The sequence below is a fragment of the Caretta caretta genome, chromosome 10 (assembly GCF_965140235.1).
Source record: "Caretta caretta isolate rCarCar2 chromosome 10, rCarCar1.hap1, whole genome shotgun sequence".
Classification (NCBI taxonomy): Eukaryota; Metazoa; Chordata; order Testudines; family Cheloniidae; genus Caretta; species Caretta caretta.
In genome coordinates, this window is record NC_134215.1 from 32,615,041 (window position 1) to 32,632,256 (window position 17,216).

General features: G+C 48.3%; 1 protein-coding gene across 4 annotated transcripts in view; it reads right to left on the bottom strand.

The window, feature by feature from the left end:
* CLCN7 (chloride voltage-gated channel 7) overlaps positions 1–14,167 on the bottom strand; it is a 56,243-nt gene extending 42,076 nt beyond the window's left edge. For 3 of the 4 annotated variants that reach the window (XM_048866362.2, XM_048866363.2, XM_048866360.2), the window contains exon 1: positions 13,932–14,167. In XM_048866362.2, coding sequence (XP_048722319.1) covers positions 13,932–14,144 — 213 coding nt within the window. In that variant the 5' untranslated portion in view covers positions 14,145–14,167. Of the gene's footprint in view, positions 1–668; positions 793–13,931 lie in introns of all 4 variants that reach the window. The other variant, XM_048866364.2, reaches the window with a different exon arrangement.
* Between the last annotated feature and the right edge of the window lie 3,049 nt (positions 14,168–17,216).

Genomic DNA, 17,216 nt, shown 5'->3' on the forward strand with positions numbered 1-17,216 from the left:
AGACAAAAAGGTGTTCAGAGACTACAGGGACAGGGGCCTACAAGAAAAAGACACTTTCTTTCTCCAAAGGTCTCAGGCCAAGCTCTCCCTGCCCATATCAGAAGTATTCAAAGAGGAGATGCAAGATCCCATTTTAGAACAGAGGAGCTGATGCCTGTTTTACACCCAGGTCACAGTGAGCGGCTGCAAGAGGAGCAGAGGCAGATGAGGGCCCGAAGGTGGAGAGTCACCCAGACAAGTGTGGCTGGGCCAAAATGGAGACGGCTTTCAAACAGGACCCAGACTGACTCCACATCTCCAGATCCTGCAGCCCTGCTGGTCTGGTACCAAGCAGGTTCAGGTGGTTTGGCTATGAAGCCACAGGGCTAGATGTCAAGTCGTCCCTTGCAAGGCAATGAGTCTCCCCAGCCAGAAAGAGGCAGCGTGAGGAGCTCTTGAGAGGCGAAGGGGAAAGTAGCACTGCCTGACTTCACAAACAGCTCTTTGTGGGCTGGTTTTGTCAGACCCAACTTAGGGCCAGAGCTGTCCCACCGCTGCTGTAATTTACCTTTCCCGGAAGAGCCACCCTCGCTTCCCTTCACAGCCCTCCCCAGACTCCTTTAACATTCACACCCCCTCCAGGAGGAGCTACCACGAAAGTGCTCAGATTCCCAGACCATGAAACTTACCCCTCCCTGTGAGCTTTGGGAGGGGGACAAAGTCAGTTTAGGGTGCTGGCCACGCAACATGCACGCAGATCACACAGAAGCAGGCCCCTCCCTTCTCTTCAATCTCCAAGCAGCGTGGTCAGGTCTGCAAGCAAACAGGAACCAAGATGCAATCAGCTTGTCAGCAGGATCACAAAACTGTACGCTCAAGCTCCCTTGACAGCCACTAAGGTTACATCTACACTGCAGCTGGGAGCAAGCCCCCCAGCCCAGGTCGACAGACTCAAGCTAGCCACCCCACCGCAAGGCTAGTACAAGTCTCCGCCCAACGTCCACTCTGCTATTTTTAGCGTGTTAGCTTGAGTCTGTTGCCCCGGACGGGGTGGCTCGCTCCCTGCTGCTGTGTAGACTTACCCTACCTTTCCTCCCCGCTGAAGGGCACTGCTTGAGATCCTAATGTTGACACAGAGCAAAGCAATTGCCCATCTGGATTCCAAACCAATGCAGTGGCTTACAGGGCTGGATCTAAACAACCCCTGCAACTGGCACCAGGCCGGGAGCGTTAACCTGAAGCAGGAGTGCACTCCTTCCGGGATCCCTCCATACCAGGAGAGTTTACTCTGCAGGCCCTGACTCCTCCAGCCCCGGGCTTGGCACTCTGGGGTTCTGTGTATTTCTAGAATGCAAAGAGGATACATGAAAAATATGATGTTTTTGTGTGTGTGTGTGTACATGTATATATATATAGATATACATACACACACACAGTACCACCTAGTCATTGAGCCTAGATTTGTTTAAGCCTTTGATACCTTAATAAGAAGCCTGAAGTCACCTCTCCATCACTGATCACAAGCAAAAACATTTTAATAAACTTGGGGAGGAAGCCGCAACTAGCCAGTTTTAGCTTATTCCCCTACATCATCGCCAACGGTTACTCAATCTGGCATTCCAAAACAGGTCATGGGAGCCAGTAACAACCCCTGTACTTTGGTTGCCTAACACTTTCCATGGCAAGAGATTTTTGTGACCTTTTTTCAAGAGTTCTCACCTCCATTGCTGGTCGAGGCCTTTGATGACTAGATAAATGCCAAAAGGGATCATCAGATCATCTAGCCTGACTTCCTGTATGTCACAGGGCACAGAATTTCACCCAGTTACCCCTGCGCTGAGCGCAAGACCTTGGTTGACTAAAGCCTCTTCCAGAAAGGCATCCAGTGCTGATCTGAAGACATCAAGAGATGGAGACTCCGCCACTTCCCTTGGTCGTTTCTTCCAATGGTTAATCATCCTGTTAAAAATGGGTCCATTATTTCCATCTGGATTTGTCTGGCTTCAGCTTCCAGCCATTAGCTCTTGGTATGTTTTTCTTCATTAGATGCACGAGCCCTTTAATACCTGGTATTTTCTCCCCGGGAAGGTGCTTCCACGCCATCATCAACCATCTCTGTTTTTTGAGGGTTTTTGGTGACAAACTAAACAGACTGAGCTGTAAGTCACTCACTGTAATACATTTTCTCCAGACCTCAAATAATTTTTGTGGCTCTTTTCTGCACACTCTGCAATTTTCAACACCTTTTTTAACATGCAGACACCAGGACTATAAGCAATATTCCAGCATTTGTCTGGCCAATGCCATACACAGAGGTAAAAATCATGGCCGTACTCCTACTCATTATATACCTGCAGGAGCACATTGAGTCAAATCCATTTTAATCATGATTTAAGTCTTCAAGGAGGAAATCTGAATTTAAATAATTGATTTTAATTTTGTTTTGTTTTGTTCCTAGCCTCATTTGCCAGAAGCTGGGAATGGCTGACAGGGGATGGATCCCTTAATGATTACCTGTTCTGTTCATTCTCTCTAGGGCACCTGGCACTGGCCACTGTCGGTAGACAGGACGCTGGGCTAGATGGACCATTGGTCTAACCCAGTGTGGCTGTTCTTATGTTCTTATTTGCACTTTGTTAACTTTCCTAAAGAAAGGTGCATTTTTATTGGTGGTTAACCATTACAACATGCTGAATTGAAACCAAATGTAGTCTTTATAAAAAATTTGGTACTTTTGGCTAACTAGGAGGATACAGGATAGAAATTATATTCCTACCAGGTGCCTTGTTAAAGGTGCCGTGTGCCATGTTTTGGTGCTTAAATAACTTTGAAATATCTGCCTCATGCCCTTCATGGTTTTACACTTAATAGATCTCATTCTCTCCAACCTGGTTTTTATTCATACATTGAAAGATGAAAACAAGTTTTCCTACTCGTTCAATTCCCTCTCGTTTTTTGCTAGCTTTGAATAAACTAGTCCAAATGAAGCACTCACTCGCTCTCTGCGCTTGCTAGCTAAACAGAAACCAAAAGTAATTAAGGAAAAAGTTTTTCTGGGAAACAGAAACTGGCAGTTATTTACATTTGGAAAAATGTAAGTACTAGAACTTCCTCCATTCTACAGACTGAAAGTAATGTAGATACATCATGTAGAACATAACATTGTGACATTTATAAAGCTGGAGTTGACAAAGAAAGTGAGGTGCTTTCCCCTGGCACCAGTAAAGAATTTAAGAAGTAGCACAGGTTACTAAATTTCAATCTGGGGACTCACTGATGCACCACTTTTTTATTCAAATGATTTGAACAGAGTGAAGTGTAGCCCTTAAAACCAGGTGTCATCATTTCAAATTTAATTTTAATCCGGTTATTTAAAAGGAAAAATATTCAGTGTTTAAGTCAATTTTTATCTACCCTCTCCTCCAAAGACCCCCTTAGCTCTTTTTGCCACAGCATCACAATGGGAGCTCCTGTTGAGATGCTTGTCTGCCATGACTCCAAATCTTTGTCAAGCCCCCGCTTTCCAGGATCCAATTGAACTGTATTTGAATTGAAATTTGGCAGGAAGAAAATCCCCAGACTACAGAAGTGCTTTTCCTTTCTCTCTTGATTCCATCTGGGTTTGGCTGAGACAGACACTGTGCTCACTGACACAAATTGAAGTCGCTCTTTCTGTCTCTCACTTGCTTCCCCAGGGAAATGCTGGCAGCCTACCAAAATAACTGGACATTCTACAGCTGGGCCCACGCCACCACTGCGCTGGAATGACCTGGAAGCTGTAGCAGCGGGAGGGGAGATGAGAAAGAGCTGGGCCTCCCACTAGCCACATGCGTCCCTGGACTTGGCACATCTTCACAGCAGCCCATCCCCTCTTCCCACCAGGGGCATCACATGGGGCAGCAACTCCCCCCACCTCCCAGAGGGGAGAAAGAACAACGGGCTGGGGGCTCCCCCAGACCCAGCACATGGCATGAGCAGCCCAGCCCAGGGGCAGCTGCCAGCAGGAAAAGGTTGCTAATGTAGTCAGTCCTGTAGATCAAACCTGCTGCTGATGCACAATTGGGGAGGTTGTTAGTCATTTTTAACTCTCTTCTTTTAAAGGAACAGAAGTTAAGTAAGATCTGCTTTTAACGAAGGTTGCTCGCGTAGCCTTAATTTGACACCCCCCCGCCGCGTGTACGACTGTCTTTAATGACATGATCACATACTATTTTTTCTTTAGAACTCCTGCCTCACTCAGTGCACAGGCCAGACTCCCCCAGGGGACAGAACTCAGGTTGCAAAGGCAGCCATAAATATGCATTTTAAGTGCTTGACTTTGCAACAAAACATTCTTTTGCATCTAGGCAGATTTACATCAGTGTCAAGCCTAGGGGCCCCTGATCTGCACTGAGGCCTTGTTGGGCTAGGTGCAGAACAGAGAGAGGGCAACACAATCCTTGCCCTAAAGTGCTTGTAAAGGGAAGGGGGCTTCAGCATAGGGTAGAAAGACTAGACACTCAAGTGCTCTTGATCTGACTGGAAGCACCAAGACGTAATTGTATTTTCTGCCGGGGCCTCTGAGAGAGAAAGGCTGAACTGAGCTTCCACCTCCAAATTTCATTATGAGGGGGGAAAAAAAATCATCACACACACACGAAGAACTTTAGGTAAATGCAAGCGAGACCCTATGCACCAGCACTAGCTTGAGCTCCCATACTCTGGAGTTCAATCATGTCGGGTCCACACGAAAGCTGGCACATTGGCCAGATTAAGATTGAGAGTAAATTCTTCAGCATTTGGGGCTCCAACCCCAAGACCACGGGATCCCGCTGAAGAAGAATTCTCCTCTAAGTTATCCTAGGGGCAGTGTAATGCTTAGAGTGGTGCCAAGTCCCGACTGGACTTTTTCCATCAGCCTGGATCGCATGTGGGCAGATGTTTGCCAGAGAGGTGGGGGAGAGCAAATATGACTGACTTGGCTGGTATGATGTTACCACTAGTTGTTACTGTGAAAGACTGACACTATTCTGTAATACCCTGGGCAAACTTTATGGAATTAAGTTGTGGTTCACTGTGTGTGTGTTATTGTGGCACTGGATGTGCATTCTCTAACAGGGATGGGAATGCTAATGTAATTTCCCTGCTTACCAGCCCTCTGAAGCCACCCCCAGGAAAGGTGCATATACCGGTTCACACTGGATTCTCCACGGACCAACTGACAAAGAAAGGACTCTTGGATAAATAGCCTGATGTTAAACTGGCTCAGGGCCTTCTTCCTGATCCAGCAAAGGGACAGGCCTTCTGCTTCACAGAGAGCCCCAGTCTTTAGGGAAGAGTTGGAAGGACTAGGCCTACTGACGCCCCATAAGACTGTGGGCTTGTTCTGAGCTGAAGCTGTGATGAACAGGTAACCACAAGGAATCTCCCTCCAGTGGGTGTTTGACGGATGGCTCCTGTCAGAGCCCATGTTAGGGTTGGGTGATGCCTGGGAAGGTGATTAGCCCGCAGGTAGGCTTTTTAGGGTTTTTAATGTTTTCTCTGTAGTGCTTTTACTAAAAGAATAAAATAGGCTTTCATAGGAAGCGTTGGGCATTACCTAATAACTGTAGCAACTGCACCTGGTAACCATCTCTGAAGAGCTAGGGCAGTTTCTGCCACAGCTCAGTGGTACAAAGACACTCGCTACACAGACTTCTGAAGTTGGCCGATTTTGCCAAGTAAGGTGCTGCTGGTTTCTAGCGCAGTGGCCAGTTCATTCGTTTCTAATTGCAAGTTCTAGAAAGAGATGACTCAGGCCACATCATTCAGGGACATGGTCCAACGGCTGATTGCTATGAAAACAACCTCTCTAAAAGGGCCTATAGCAAACCCAGAGTAACAACTTTAATTGGAAAGAAAAGTTTGGCTAAAGTTTATAATATACAGTAAATAGCACTCAAAAGTAATTTCCTATCCCACAGGACCTGCAGCAGGGGTCAGTATAAGATGAAATATGAGCAACGACAACGGGCCCACTATTACAGTATGGTTGACCCAGCGTGGTATTGCTTGGCAAGGAGACCAACACAGCTAGGAGCATCTTGCCTGGCAAGGACTGACTCACCCAGGAGCAGAGCTAGTGAGGCCTATGCCCTGCAGATGGGTTACAACCCCCAACAATGAGAATCCACAAGATTAGATTTAGGCAAAAGTAAATGGCCTATATTCAGCCAAACTATATTACATGCACCACGCATGGTAGGTACCGTACCAGTGTTCTCCCTTACAGGCTGACTAGCCATGAAGCAATCCCTGTCAATAATGGCATGACTTCCATCAGAGTTAATGAACAAAAACATTGACAGAACAAACACTAAGACTGTGTACACAGCAAACTTTTTATAGGCTCCCAACTTTGCTCTGAAGAACCACAAGCAAGCATTTGACTCAAGAAGCATTTGACTCAACTTAATGTCTGACTTTGTTGTTGATGAGTAAACTAGGCCACTGCCTGGGAAATGTTATTAGAGGGTTTTTTTAATTTCTAGAGAAGGGTCACAGGACATGAATTATTTCCTTTCCTTATCCTCTGCACCATCACATGCCAACAGCCTGGCTCTGGATCACGCACAACATTAGAAAGAAGCTGTGTCCCCATACACCTCCATGCAGCAATTTGAGTGACCACACAGAGACATCATACAGACTGGTGGATTCTATGAAAGACAAGATAAAGATAAAGATATTCAGTCCTCGGGGCCCTTGCTGTAAACTCAGGCTAAGTTAGAGTTCCTAGTCAGATGCTGAATGGGCATGGCAGTAGAATGGCAACTAGCTTGCAAAGCTGCAGCTATGAAACAGTACGATTTTTACAGGAAAGCGTGTTACCATTGCTGAAATACTAGCTGGAAAAGCAATTATGCCAATATTTCATTTGCTACCGAGCTTCTATCACAGGCAGCACAAAGCTACAGTCCTGACAGGCCCCAAACTTTGTATCAAATCCCAAGGCTAGGAGACTTTAGCAGAAACCTACCACCCACAGGCCAACATGAAGACAATATCTGCCCTGGCCTCAGCCTCCATGAACAACACTTTGTGAGACGCCCTGTACCCCCGCCACCTGCAACTGCTGAGAATGGGCCAGGATGCCTGGATTCTTACCAAAGTGCTACCCCTGGACCATGCTAGGGGCCTGTATCTTTGGTACCAGCCTCTGGTTATCTAACAGCTGACAAATCCATTCCTGGTCTGGCTGCTGGAAGGCAAAGTCTTGCCTTTTAACAAAAGATGACAGCTGTTCAGCGTAGAAAAGAGATGACTAGGGGGATGGGAGAGGAACATGACAGAGGTCTACAAAAATTACAAATGGTGTAGAAAGAGTGAATAGAGAAGTGCCATTTACCCTTTCCCACAATACAAAAACCAGGGGCCAGCAGATGAAATTAATAGGCATCAGTTTTAATACAAAGAAGAGGAAGTAGTTTTTCCAATGGAACACCATATTAACCTGTGGAACTCCTTGCTATGGGATGTTGTGATGGCCAAAACATTACGCAGTTCAAAAAAATAACTATATAAGTTCCTGGAGGATAGGTCTATCAATCGCTATTAGCCAAGATGGTCAGAGACAGACCGCCATGCTCGGGCAACCATAAACCTCTGACTGCCAGAAGCCAGAAGGGGAAGACAGAGGTCAATCACTTCAACTGCCCTGTTTTGTACACTCCCCACGACTTTCTGGTACTGTCCACTACTGGAGACAGGATGCTGGGCTAGACAGACAATTGTTCTGAGCCAGTATGGCAGTTTTTATGTTCTTCCTACTCCCCATCCCACAACCTCCTGGGAACTACCCATGAGCTGAAGAGATCAGTCATCCGAAACTTGACCCCTCCTCCAGTTTTGGGGCCTCTCTCTCTGGAAATACTCCAGGTTCTGCCTCTGCTGCTCCCCAGACCTCTCCTCAGCAGAAGCATAAACCTGAAGTGGTCCTGGTTGTTTCACTGCTGCCTACAAGGCTGAAGTGAAACTGACCAGAGTCTCGTTAATGTCACGTTCGGAAATTATGTGCAGCAACCCTGAAACTTTCTGCAGACTCATGAAATCAGCTCAAGGCTAAGTGCTCACTCCCAACAGGTGAGTGGGCAGGTATACGCTCCAGCCCAGTTGACCCGAAAGGCTAACAATCCTAGGCATGAACTGTTCCAAGACTCCTCAGGAATTTTTGCTTTCTCTAATACAGGTACAGATCCTTCTTCCTTCCCCCTGAAGGAGACACATCCAGGATGCCTCTAAATATAGCCAGCAGAAAGACCTCTGGTGCTATTCCCTGATTGCAGTATTTTACATCTTGCTATCTGAGCTTCTAAACAAGCATGCAGCTAGTCAAAATAAGCATGCACAGATGAATGCAGATGTTAGACTCCCACCAGCCTATAGACTCATACAACAATTTTACTTCTGTTGCATGGTAGGCTGAGTATTTGGGACCAAGCATCCATCACATGGTTTGACAAATCCATCTGCCAACCTATCCTTCTCCCCTCCCCAAAAAAGTTACTCTCAAGGAAAGCAAAGAGACAAAACGAAAGGCACAGCAGGCACCTGACAAGTCATCACCACCATAAAGTTTGCTTTTATCCACGGGGGATCGAAGGCAGGCTCTTGAGCTACATTTCTCAGAATATGTATAACATTGCTTCCTGCCTAGGAATTCAGATTGCTACCTGCCTGGGCATCAGCCTGTTTGTATACTTAATATTCAATTTGTGAGCTAGCTTGGAAAAATATCAGAGCCGATCCAGTCGAATGGCAAGGAAGGAGAACCAAGAGGAGTGTTTTACACAAAGACCCCTTTATCTTAGTATCAGGTGTTAACCACATCCAGCTCAACTGTTCAAGTGCTTCTCAGGAATCTTGAAATCGCCAAATTGATGAGATGTGCCCAAGATTCAAGTGTTTCAGCGTTGGGAGCATATTGATCTGAATTGTGTGCACGTGCTTAGAGATGTAGAACATAGGAACCACCATGCAAATCCAGACCCCAGAACCCTCTCACCCAGGATCCTCCTGATGGTGGCCAGTACCAGGGCCCTCAGGAGAGCGTGAGAAGCTTTACAGAGGATGGTTATGGAATAATCAGCTCACACAGAGTATCTTCCTAACCCTGCCAGTCCGTGAATGGCTCTCGCTCTGAAACAGAAGAGTTTCTCCCCTTTGAATTCAACATGTGTATATTCATTCTATAACTATATGGATAAGCATATCCCTAAACAGCTCATCCCTTTTAATCCCACACAGCTCCTGGCCTCTGAGAGATCTGATGGCAGTTAGTTGTGCCTTGAGTAAATGACAGTATTTCCTTTTAGAGACACAGCGGGGGTGAGATGGAGCAGCTCCTGTTGGAGAGAGGGAAGCTTTTGCGCGTACACAGAGCTGTTCTTCAGGTCTGGAAAGGTACTCTGTGGAGTGTCACAGCTAAATACAAGGTGGAACAGCTAGTTTAGTACAAGTAGTTCACACAATCTGTGACTACACCACCACTGCAGACAAGTATTTCCTTTTCTCATTTTTCCATTTGCTGCCTTTCATGGCCACTGCAAGAATATTTTATGAGACTGGATAGATAAGACAAATGGGGTGCATTTCTCTACACTACCCACAGGTTTGTATTCTTTTCTTGTGTCTCAGCTTATTCACGTCTTCCACAAGCTAACCGGCCCCAATCTTCTTCAGTCTCTCTTCATGCAAAAGTCCAATCATTTTCATTTCTGAATCTTCCCTATTCCTCTGATCTTTGGGATCCTGTGTTCAGCCCTAGTCTCCCAACTTAAAGTGGACGGATATCATTAATTTGTACCCAGACAATATATTATTTGTAGTAACATTCCCTATCCCATTCCTTATGTATCCAACAGGTTTGTTTTTTGACTGCTGCGTGTGAAGCAGGCAGAGGTCTTCATTGAGCTGTGCAATGTTTGGCTTAGAAATAACTGACATTTATTTTATTTTAATGAGACTGGATGACTGTGGTGATTGGCAATGGGCTTCAAAGCCCTCCATGTCCATGCCAATGGTGCAAATTCAGCCACGTCAGGTGACTGACAGCTGTTACCATTTGGTGTGTGTTCAGAGCCATACAAGTTAGTCGCAGCCTCAGAACCACCGCAACTTGCCAAAAGAGTGTGATTTTAGTTCTCTCTCAGGACAAGAAGGGCTGAAGTTTGAACAACTTGCTACTGCAGAGGGGAGGGACACAATGGCCTGGCAGCATGGACAAGGCTTGCAAAACTTCTACAGCCTCTGCCATACCTGTTCTGATGTCATCAAATTGACAACCCTGGGAGTCATGAGGAGAGGTGCCTTTCACACCGCAACCATTAGTTTGTAGGTCTGGTTTCAAACCACATTTTAATACGCTAGTACCTCTAAGTTTACAATTCACCCTTTTGTCTGCAAATAGGAAGTTTATTCCTCTAGTACAGATCCTTTAAAGCTTGTTTGTGGGTGTAAACATGCAGACCCTTTGATTATCTCTACATTATGGCAACAGTTGAAATTCAGCAGTTAGAATTGCTAGCCAATCACAACCACACTTACTGTAGCGTTCTTTGAACTTACTGCTCCACATCTTTAGAAACTTCCCAATTCAACAGCCCTAGGTTTCTCTCAAGCCATTTTGTTCAGTGTTCTAACTTGCACAAGGCACTCTGAAGTAAGGTGAAGCACTGCATTACACATGACAAGATGCCAGTGATAATGGCTGGGCAAGGCATTGATCTTCCTCAAACACAGATCCAAGTCTCATTGCTTTTTCAGATTAGGCTTTGAAGGAAAAGGCAAGAAAGCCATTTGTTATTAACTCACCTCCCTTCCTGCACCCACCTAAAACCACACAGGGGCCCTAACTGAAGCATTCACTAACTTAAACAGACCAAATCACAGCCATAACCTCCGAGTCACAAGCCAGGTAGCACCTTCCAATCCAGAACTCCCTATAGTGTGTGTAATACACAACAGCAAACAACTCCCATAGCAAGCAACATGCCCTCAATGGGAGACGTGCCATATTTAACAGCCTTCGTTTCCGAACAAGGTGCACAGACAGCAATCCAACATCACAACAGGAGAGACGTTTCCTGTAGAATGAAGCCTATTACCTGAACCTAGTGTGAGCAGGTGGGGGTTTTTACTTGCTATGTAGCATCTCACAAGCCAGATACTACTATTGCTGGCATGTTACCCCATGTGCTGCGTGAAATTAAATGAGTCTCCATTTAAAGAGTTTGATTTTCCTGTGCTCAGCTGCTCAAGCCCTTGCCTCACCCTGGAGAACAGGCCAGAACCAGCCTGCTAGGTCATTCACTCCCACACAAACATATGCTTTTAAGTAAGAATTGGGATAGTCTCCCCAGTTCATGGCTTCTTGCCTGCAGCTATGAGTGCCGTGGAAAACCGGCAGGGCCCAACAGAAATGGGGAGGATAAGGAGCCCATTAAAAGGGTCATACATAACGTACTGGTCCCACTCTCCATGCTTATAGACCCTGCTACTTCTTACTGGCCACACCTTGACCAGCCAAAGATTCACAGGTTACCCATCAGCAGAGACCATGACTGAAATGAAGATTTCCTGTATCCATTATACTTAATAAGGATCATCATTAAGAAATGGTTAGTAACCCCCGAAAGTATTCCTCTTCCACCCACCCCATTCGTTTTATTGCCAGGCCATAGCAACCCCTCACAGCAACACTGCTCCTCTTGGGGGGTCAGCAGCCTGTCTCATCAGCTGTGCTCACCAAGTACCGCAATCAGCTAGGCACTTGTCACAGTGACATGAGAAACACACTGTATGAATCAGATCCACATGCTGTGTTTTTCCTTGCTGGTTGTCCTAGTCATCTGTAGCCCCCCTGTCCCAGTATCGCTCTGCAATAGGAAATCTCAGCTCACTATCTGGTGACCTGTAAAGTTCTGCTTTTTAATACACTTTGGTTGATTCAGACACAAGAAAGACAGACCTGTCCAAGACTGATCAGTGAATAGAGATAGGGACTCAGGACTGTGCTGTAATTGAAGGCATAAAGTTTCTCTTCCCTGAGGAAGGAAGGGCGCAGCAGAGTTGCTCTTCTACCATGATATTTCCACAATTTCTGCTTGATTTCCCCACTCCCTGCTCAGGCCGTCACTGGCTGAGCACCCCTAATGAGAGCATGGATCCCAATCTTAGGCAGGAAGGAATTCTACACCCCCTCTTAAATAATTATCTGAGTACAGTCTCCCAAGGATGACAGAGAGTGGAATGAGTGGGCAAGCTACGGCCCACAGGCCGCATCCGGCCCATCGGACCTTTTAATCTGGCCCTTGAGCTCCCGCCAGGGAGCAGGGTTAGGAGCTTTCCTCACTCCAGTGCTCCAGCCAGGGAGCAGGGTTGGGGGCTTGTCTTGCTCTGCTCCATGCGTGCAGCAGCTCCGCGCAGCTCCTGGAAGCAGGGGCAGCCAGGGGGCTCCGCACGGTGTCCCCACCCCAAGTGCCGGCTCTGCAGCTCCCATTGGCCAATGGGATATACGGGGGCGGTGCCTGTGGACGGGACAGTGCGCAGAGCAGTGTGGGCCCCCCCCTCCAGCTCCCATGCAGAAACAAACAGGACGCTGTTTGCAGGAGCCACTTCAAATAAGAGTCACCCAGATCCTGCACCCCGAGCACCCCCTGTGCCCCAACCCCCTGCCCTAGCCCTGATTGCCCTCCAAACCCTTTGATCCCAGCCCAGAGTACCCTCCTGCATCCCATACCCCTCATCCCTAGCCCCACCCCAGAGTCAGCACCTACAGCCAGAGCCCTCATCCCCCCATGCACCCCAATCCCCTGATGGCCCTCCATACAATTTCCATACTGAGATGCGGCCCTTGGGCCAAAAAGTTTGCCCACCCCTTTGGGAAGCAAAGCTCAGATCCCCATCCATTTGCAGAGGTCAATGCACATTCAGGAGTCCTGGAAACCCAAAATGAGGTATCTTGCATGCCACCAATAAGCCAGTCCCTCTCCTCAAATCATTTTAACACCTAACTGCTGCTGTCCAGTTAAGTCACTGCTTTCTCTAATTACTTGCTCCAATTACTTCTTGGTCTCTCCAATTCCACTGAAGGCTGTGGAGACACGTTCCAATACTAAAGGAAAGTTTCAAGGAGCTCTCCAGAGAGACAGGTGAGGCAAAAGCCAACAGCAAGACTAAAGGAGGCAGAACCCGATTGCTAACCCTTCCTCCTTCCCCATATGAATTCTCTGCACCTTAAACTCACTAAACAAAAAATCCCCTCTTAAGGACATAAAGCTCCCCAACCCTCAGGGCTGCACAGATCCTGTAGCAACCGTTTTTTCTCCAAATAAGCCCAGAGAAGAATTTATTTCACCCTGGACCCTTGTCACTTCACCATTTACACTGTCTTTGCAATGTTCCAGCATTTGTCCAGACCCTGCCCAGCTCAGGGCTCTGCCAGATTACACCTTTTTACAGGAGCTTCCATTCGGTTACACCACCAGGGATTAAAGCACCCGCTGGCTGAACTCCAGCAAAGGAAGCACACAGAGCTCCGGCAGGACAGCAGCTCCCAGAACCGAGGAGAAGTAGCTGCAAAAGTGTGGGGCTGCAGGGCTAGAAGACCAGGGAGGCTTATAAGCAGAGCACGGCTGGGGTGAAGCTAGTAGGCAGGGATGGCTCGGGGGCAAGAGGCAGAGACACCGCTCGGCTTGAAGCCCCCTGGACATTCCCTGCCTACAGGCCAGCCCGGCAGGACGCAGGGCACCAGCTAGAGCGAGCCCAGCCTCCCCAAGGCGGGACGAGCGGGACCCGCACCGGATCTGGGCTTGCCTGTTCCCCGCCGCGCAGCCCCGCTGACACCGGCCCCCTGGCCCCCCACAACGCCCGGCTCCGTGACACCAGCCTCTCATCCCGCCGTCCCCCGCAGGGAGCCGGCCCCACTCGCTCACCGGCCGGGAGTGCGGGGGGCCGCCCGTCGCCCCCGGGCCCGCGCCGTTCAGCAGCGGGGTGGCCTCCCCAGCGGCCGGGGGCTCGTCCTCCTCGTCGCGGTCCCGGCCGGACCAGGACACCTTCTTGGCGACGTTGGCCATGCGGCCAGGCCGGGGACGCTCGGCGGGGGCAGCGGCCACTGGAGGATCCGCATCGGGCTCCGAGCGGCTCATGTGACCCCACGGGGCAAGCAGCGCCGCCGGTCAGGTGACAGGGGCTACGGCGGCCGCCGAGCCCAGGAGAGCGTTGCATCATGGGAGTTGTAGTCCGGCGGCTTGCCCCAGAGGCGCGCGCGGAGGGTGCCTGTAGCGTAGGTATCTCAAAGCGCTGTAACCTCCGTTCGTCGGTGCAGGGCTGGCTCCGGGCACCAGCGTTCCAAGCAGGTGCTTGGGGCGGCAACCCGCAAGGGGTGGCATCCGTGTGCCGCTCGGGCATTTCTGCGGCGGGGGCAATTCTGCGGCAACCCCCATCTCCTCAGCCGCTCGCGGTGGCGGCAATTGGGTGCGCTGCTTGGGGCGGCCCTGCCTCGGGTCAATGGGAGCATGCAATGCCTGGTCCAGAGGAGCACACCCGACACACGCTGTATAGCAAAGGGCTTCATGGGGCAGATTAAAGGGATATGTTCCCAAAAGAGATCGAGTGGAACCCCGCACCTATGGGATGTGCATGTGCAATTCTGCAGGCCTTACCCAACCAGGCCTTTAGTTTGAGTTACTGGGAGGTTTGCTTGACTTAGGAGCTCAGAATTTCCCCCTTCACATGTGACTTGTGTTGTGTGTGTACCTGGCATTATTCCTTCAAATAATCATGGACCAAATTCATTCCTGATGTAATTTCAGTGACGTTAATCACACTACACTAGCAACGAAGCCAACGGCATTTCAGTCTCTGAAAGTACGTCAACCAGTTTCAAGACCTTTCAGAAAATCCTACAGACGGGGGGCCTGATTCTGATGTCTGTTATATTGGTGTAAATCCAAAGTAACACCCCTGGGAGGGGGTGGAAAGTAAATCTGGAGAGATTTCACTGACCTCAGCGGAGTTACTACAGATTCATATTGGTGTAACAGCTCAGAACCAGAACTACGGTGCTTAAACAACACTACAATCCCCGTGTTGTGTATGATCCTTTAGTACAGTATGGTAACCCAAGACCAGGTCTTCAGTGAATCCAGCAGAAAGTAATTGTTAGGGCATGTCAAGAGACCAGCAGAACACCCAAAACTAGGACTAAAGAAAATGCTCTTGACTTGGTTGGAAGAGCCGGGGGCATTTGATGCATTCTCTTTTGCTCTGCCTTACTGTACAAGTCAGGTCTCACACAAGCAGCAATGTTATAGATTATCCCAAGAGTTTTCTTCTGCATCATCTGTGCAATACAGTTCAATACAACTGTGTTTTGCACAGTATCTTCACTGACCCCAAACACTTGGCAGAGTTACATGCACTGTTCCCTCTAAGTTGTGTGCATACGCACACAGATCCTAAACCCCGCACGCGCAACGAAACACCGCGCACACACAAATTTGCACAGAGGAAATTTTTTGCGCACGTGGCCTGTCAAAAATTAGAGGGAACATTGATTACATAATACACTGTCCAAGAAACCAGAACAACAGCCAAGGAAGAGAAACTGAGAGACGCAGGCAGGAAGGCGGATGAGAGGAAACACTGTAACAAGCTATGGCCACAAACATTTCAATGATCAGCAGAGATGAAAACCAGGATCTTTAGCTCCAAAAAAGCCTCTAGCACTCGGTAATAGGGGCAGCTGGAAATTTTCAGAAAAAACTTAGTTTTGTCAGAAAAAAACTGTCTGAGGGGGTGAAATGTTCTGTCAACTCATTACAGGGTCAACAAATCTTTCGCCAAAACACAGTCAGGTTTACAAATGGTTTCCTAGCAGGCTCTTTCATTCTGGGTTCCAGAGTCCACAACTCTGGCTCGGGGCAGCCCTGCTGTGAAGATTGCCACAGGGCTGGGGAGCCTGCGGCTACCAGACTCCCTGCCACACAGAGCCCTGGCTGGGTCCCTTTTCTCCATGGCAGGGTCCTAGCCATCCCTGGGAGCCCCAGCTAGAGCCAGGGCTGTGAGATTGGCTGGAGCAAGTCTCCAGGTGGCTTTTAAAACAAACAGGACAATTTTGAATTGGATCCTGCAGTGAATGAGGATGTGGTTACCCCTTTCTGGATGGCAGCAAGCAGCAGCAGCATTCTGCACCTTCTGGATTTGGGAGAGCTGGGTCTCTTGTGGAGGGAACTGCAACAGTCAAAAAGAGAGGGGGCAAAGCACCAGACAGAGACAGGCAGACGTGTCCAGGCAGTGCTGAGTTGGGGGACAGCCCAACTTGTAGATGTGGAAGGAGGGAGGTTCAGTTGAAGATGAGGCCAGACATTCCAAAGTGGAGCCCAGGGGGAGGTCTAGGGGACAACACCTCGATGGGGAGGCACGTTCCTGGTGCCATAGCTCAGATCACACCGAGGGGATGCAGCAGTGTTTGAGGATGCTCCTCTTGCCCAAAAGAAACTGTTCTGGCTTTAGCCTTTTCTACACTCTGTCTCAGCACTGGTGTAGCTGCTCTACTCTAAGTGCTGGGGAGGTTGGGCTCAGGCATGGCACGGCATGAAATCTGACTGTGGCTGAAGCGTCTGAGCCCGTAAAGTACCCACTCACCAGCTTGAACGCCTCAAGAGGTAAAATCCTCCCTGACGCCCCCTGCCTTTAGGGGTAGATGGGTACCAGTACTCTATTTAAAAAGACTGTGGACCATGGTCTGCAGTGAGGTGTGTCTGCAAAGGGCCCCACACGTCACCCTCCAATTCCCTATCAGGCGGAGACTGTGCAGCAATTCTCAAATCCAGCCTGGTGATGGAAGTCAGCTGGTGTTCACCCACCAGACCAGACAGAGGTGTGGTTTCAGCAAGACCCAGGGAGCTGATCAGAAGATGGATTTTCTAGCCACTGAAAAATGTTGAGATTTTGGGGAAAAAATTAATCCCAGATTGGGACAAAATCGTCAAAATTGTTCACAAAATGAAATTCCAAACAAAATTCAAAATGTGGCTCAGTCACAACCGTGCAGGTGGATACATTGGTTTTGCTTCAATTTTGACCCTTTGTAAAGTTTTTAATACATTCATTTTGAAACAAAAAGTCATATTCAACATGAAAAGTTGAAGCTTTTCATTCCCAAAAGTGTTGAAGAAGGAATGTTTCCCCCCCATGTTTTTCTAAACAAAATGTAG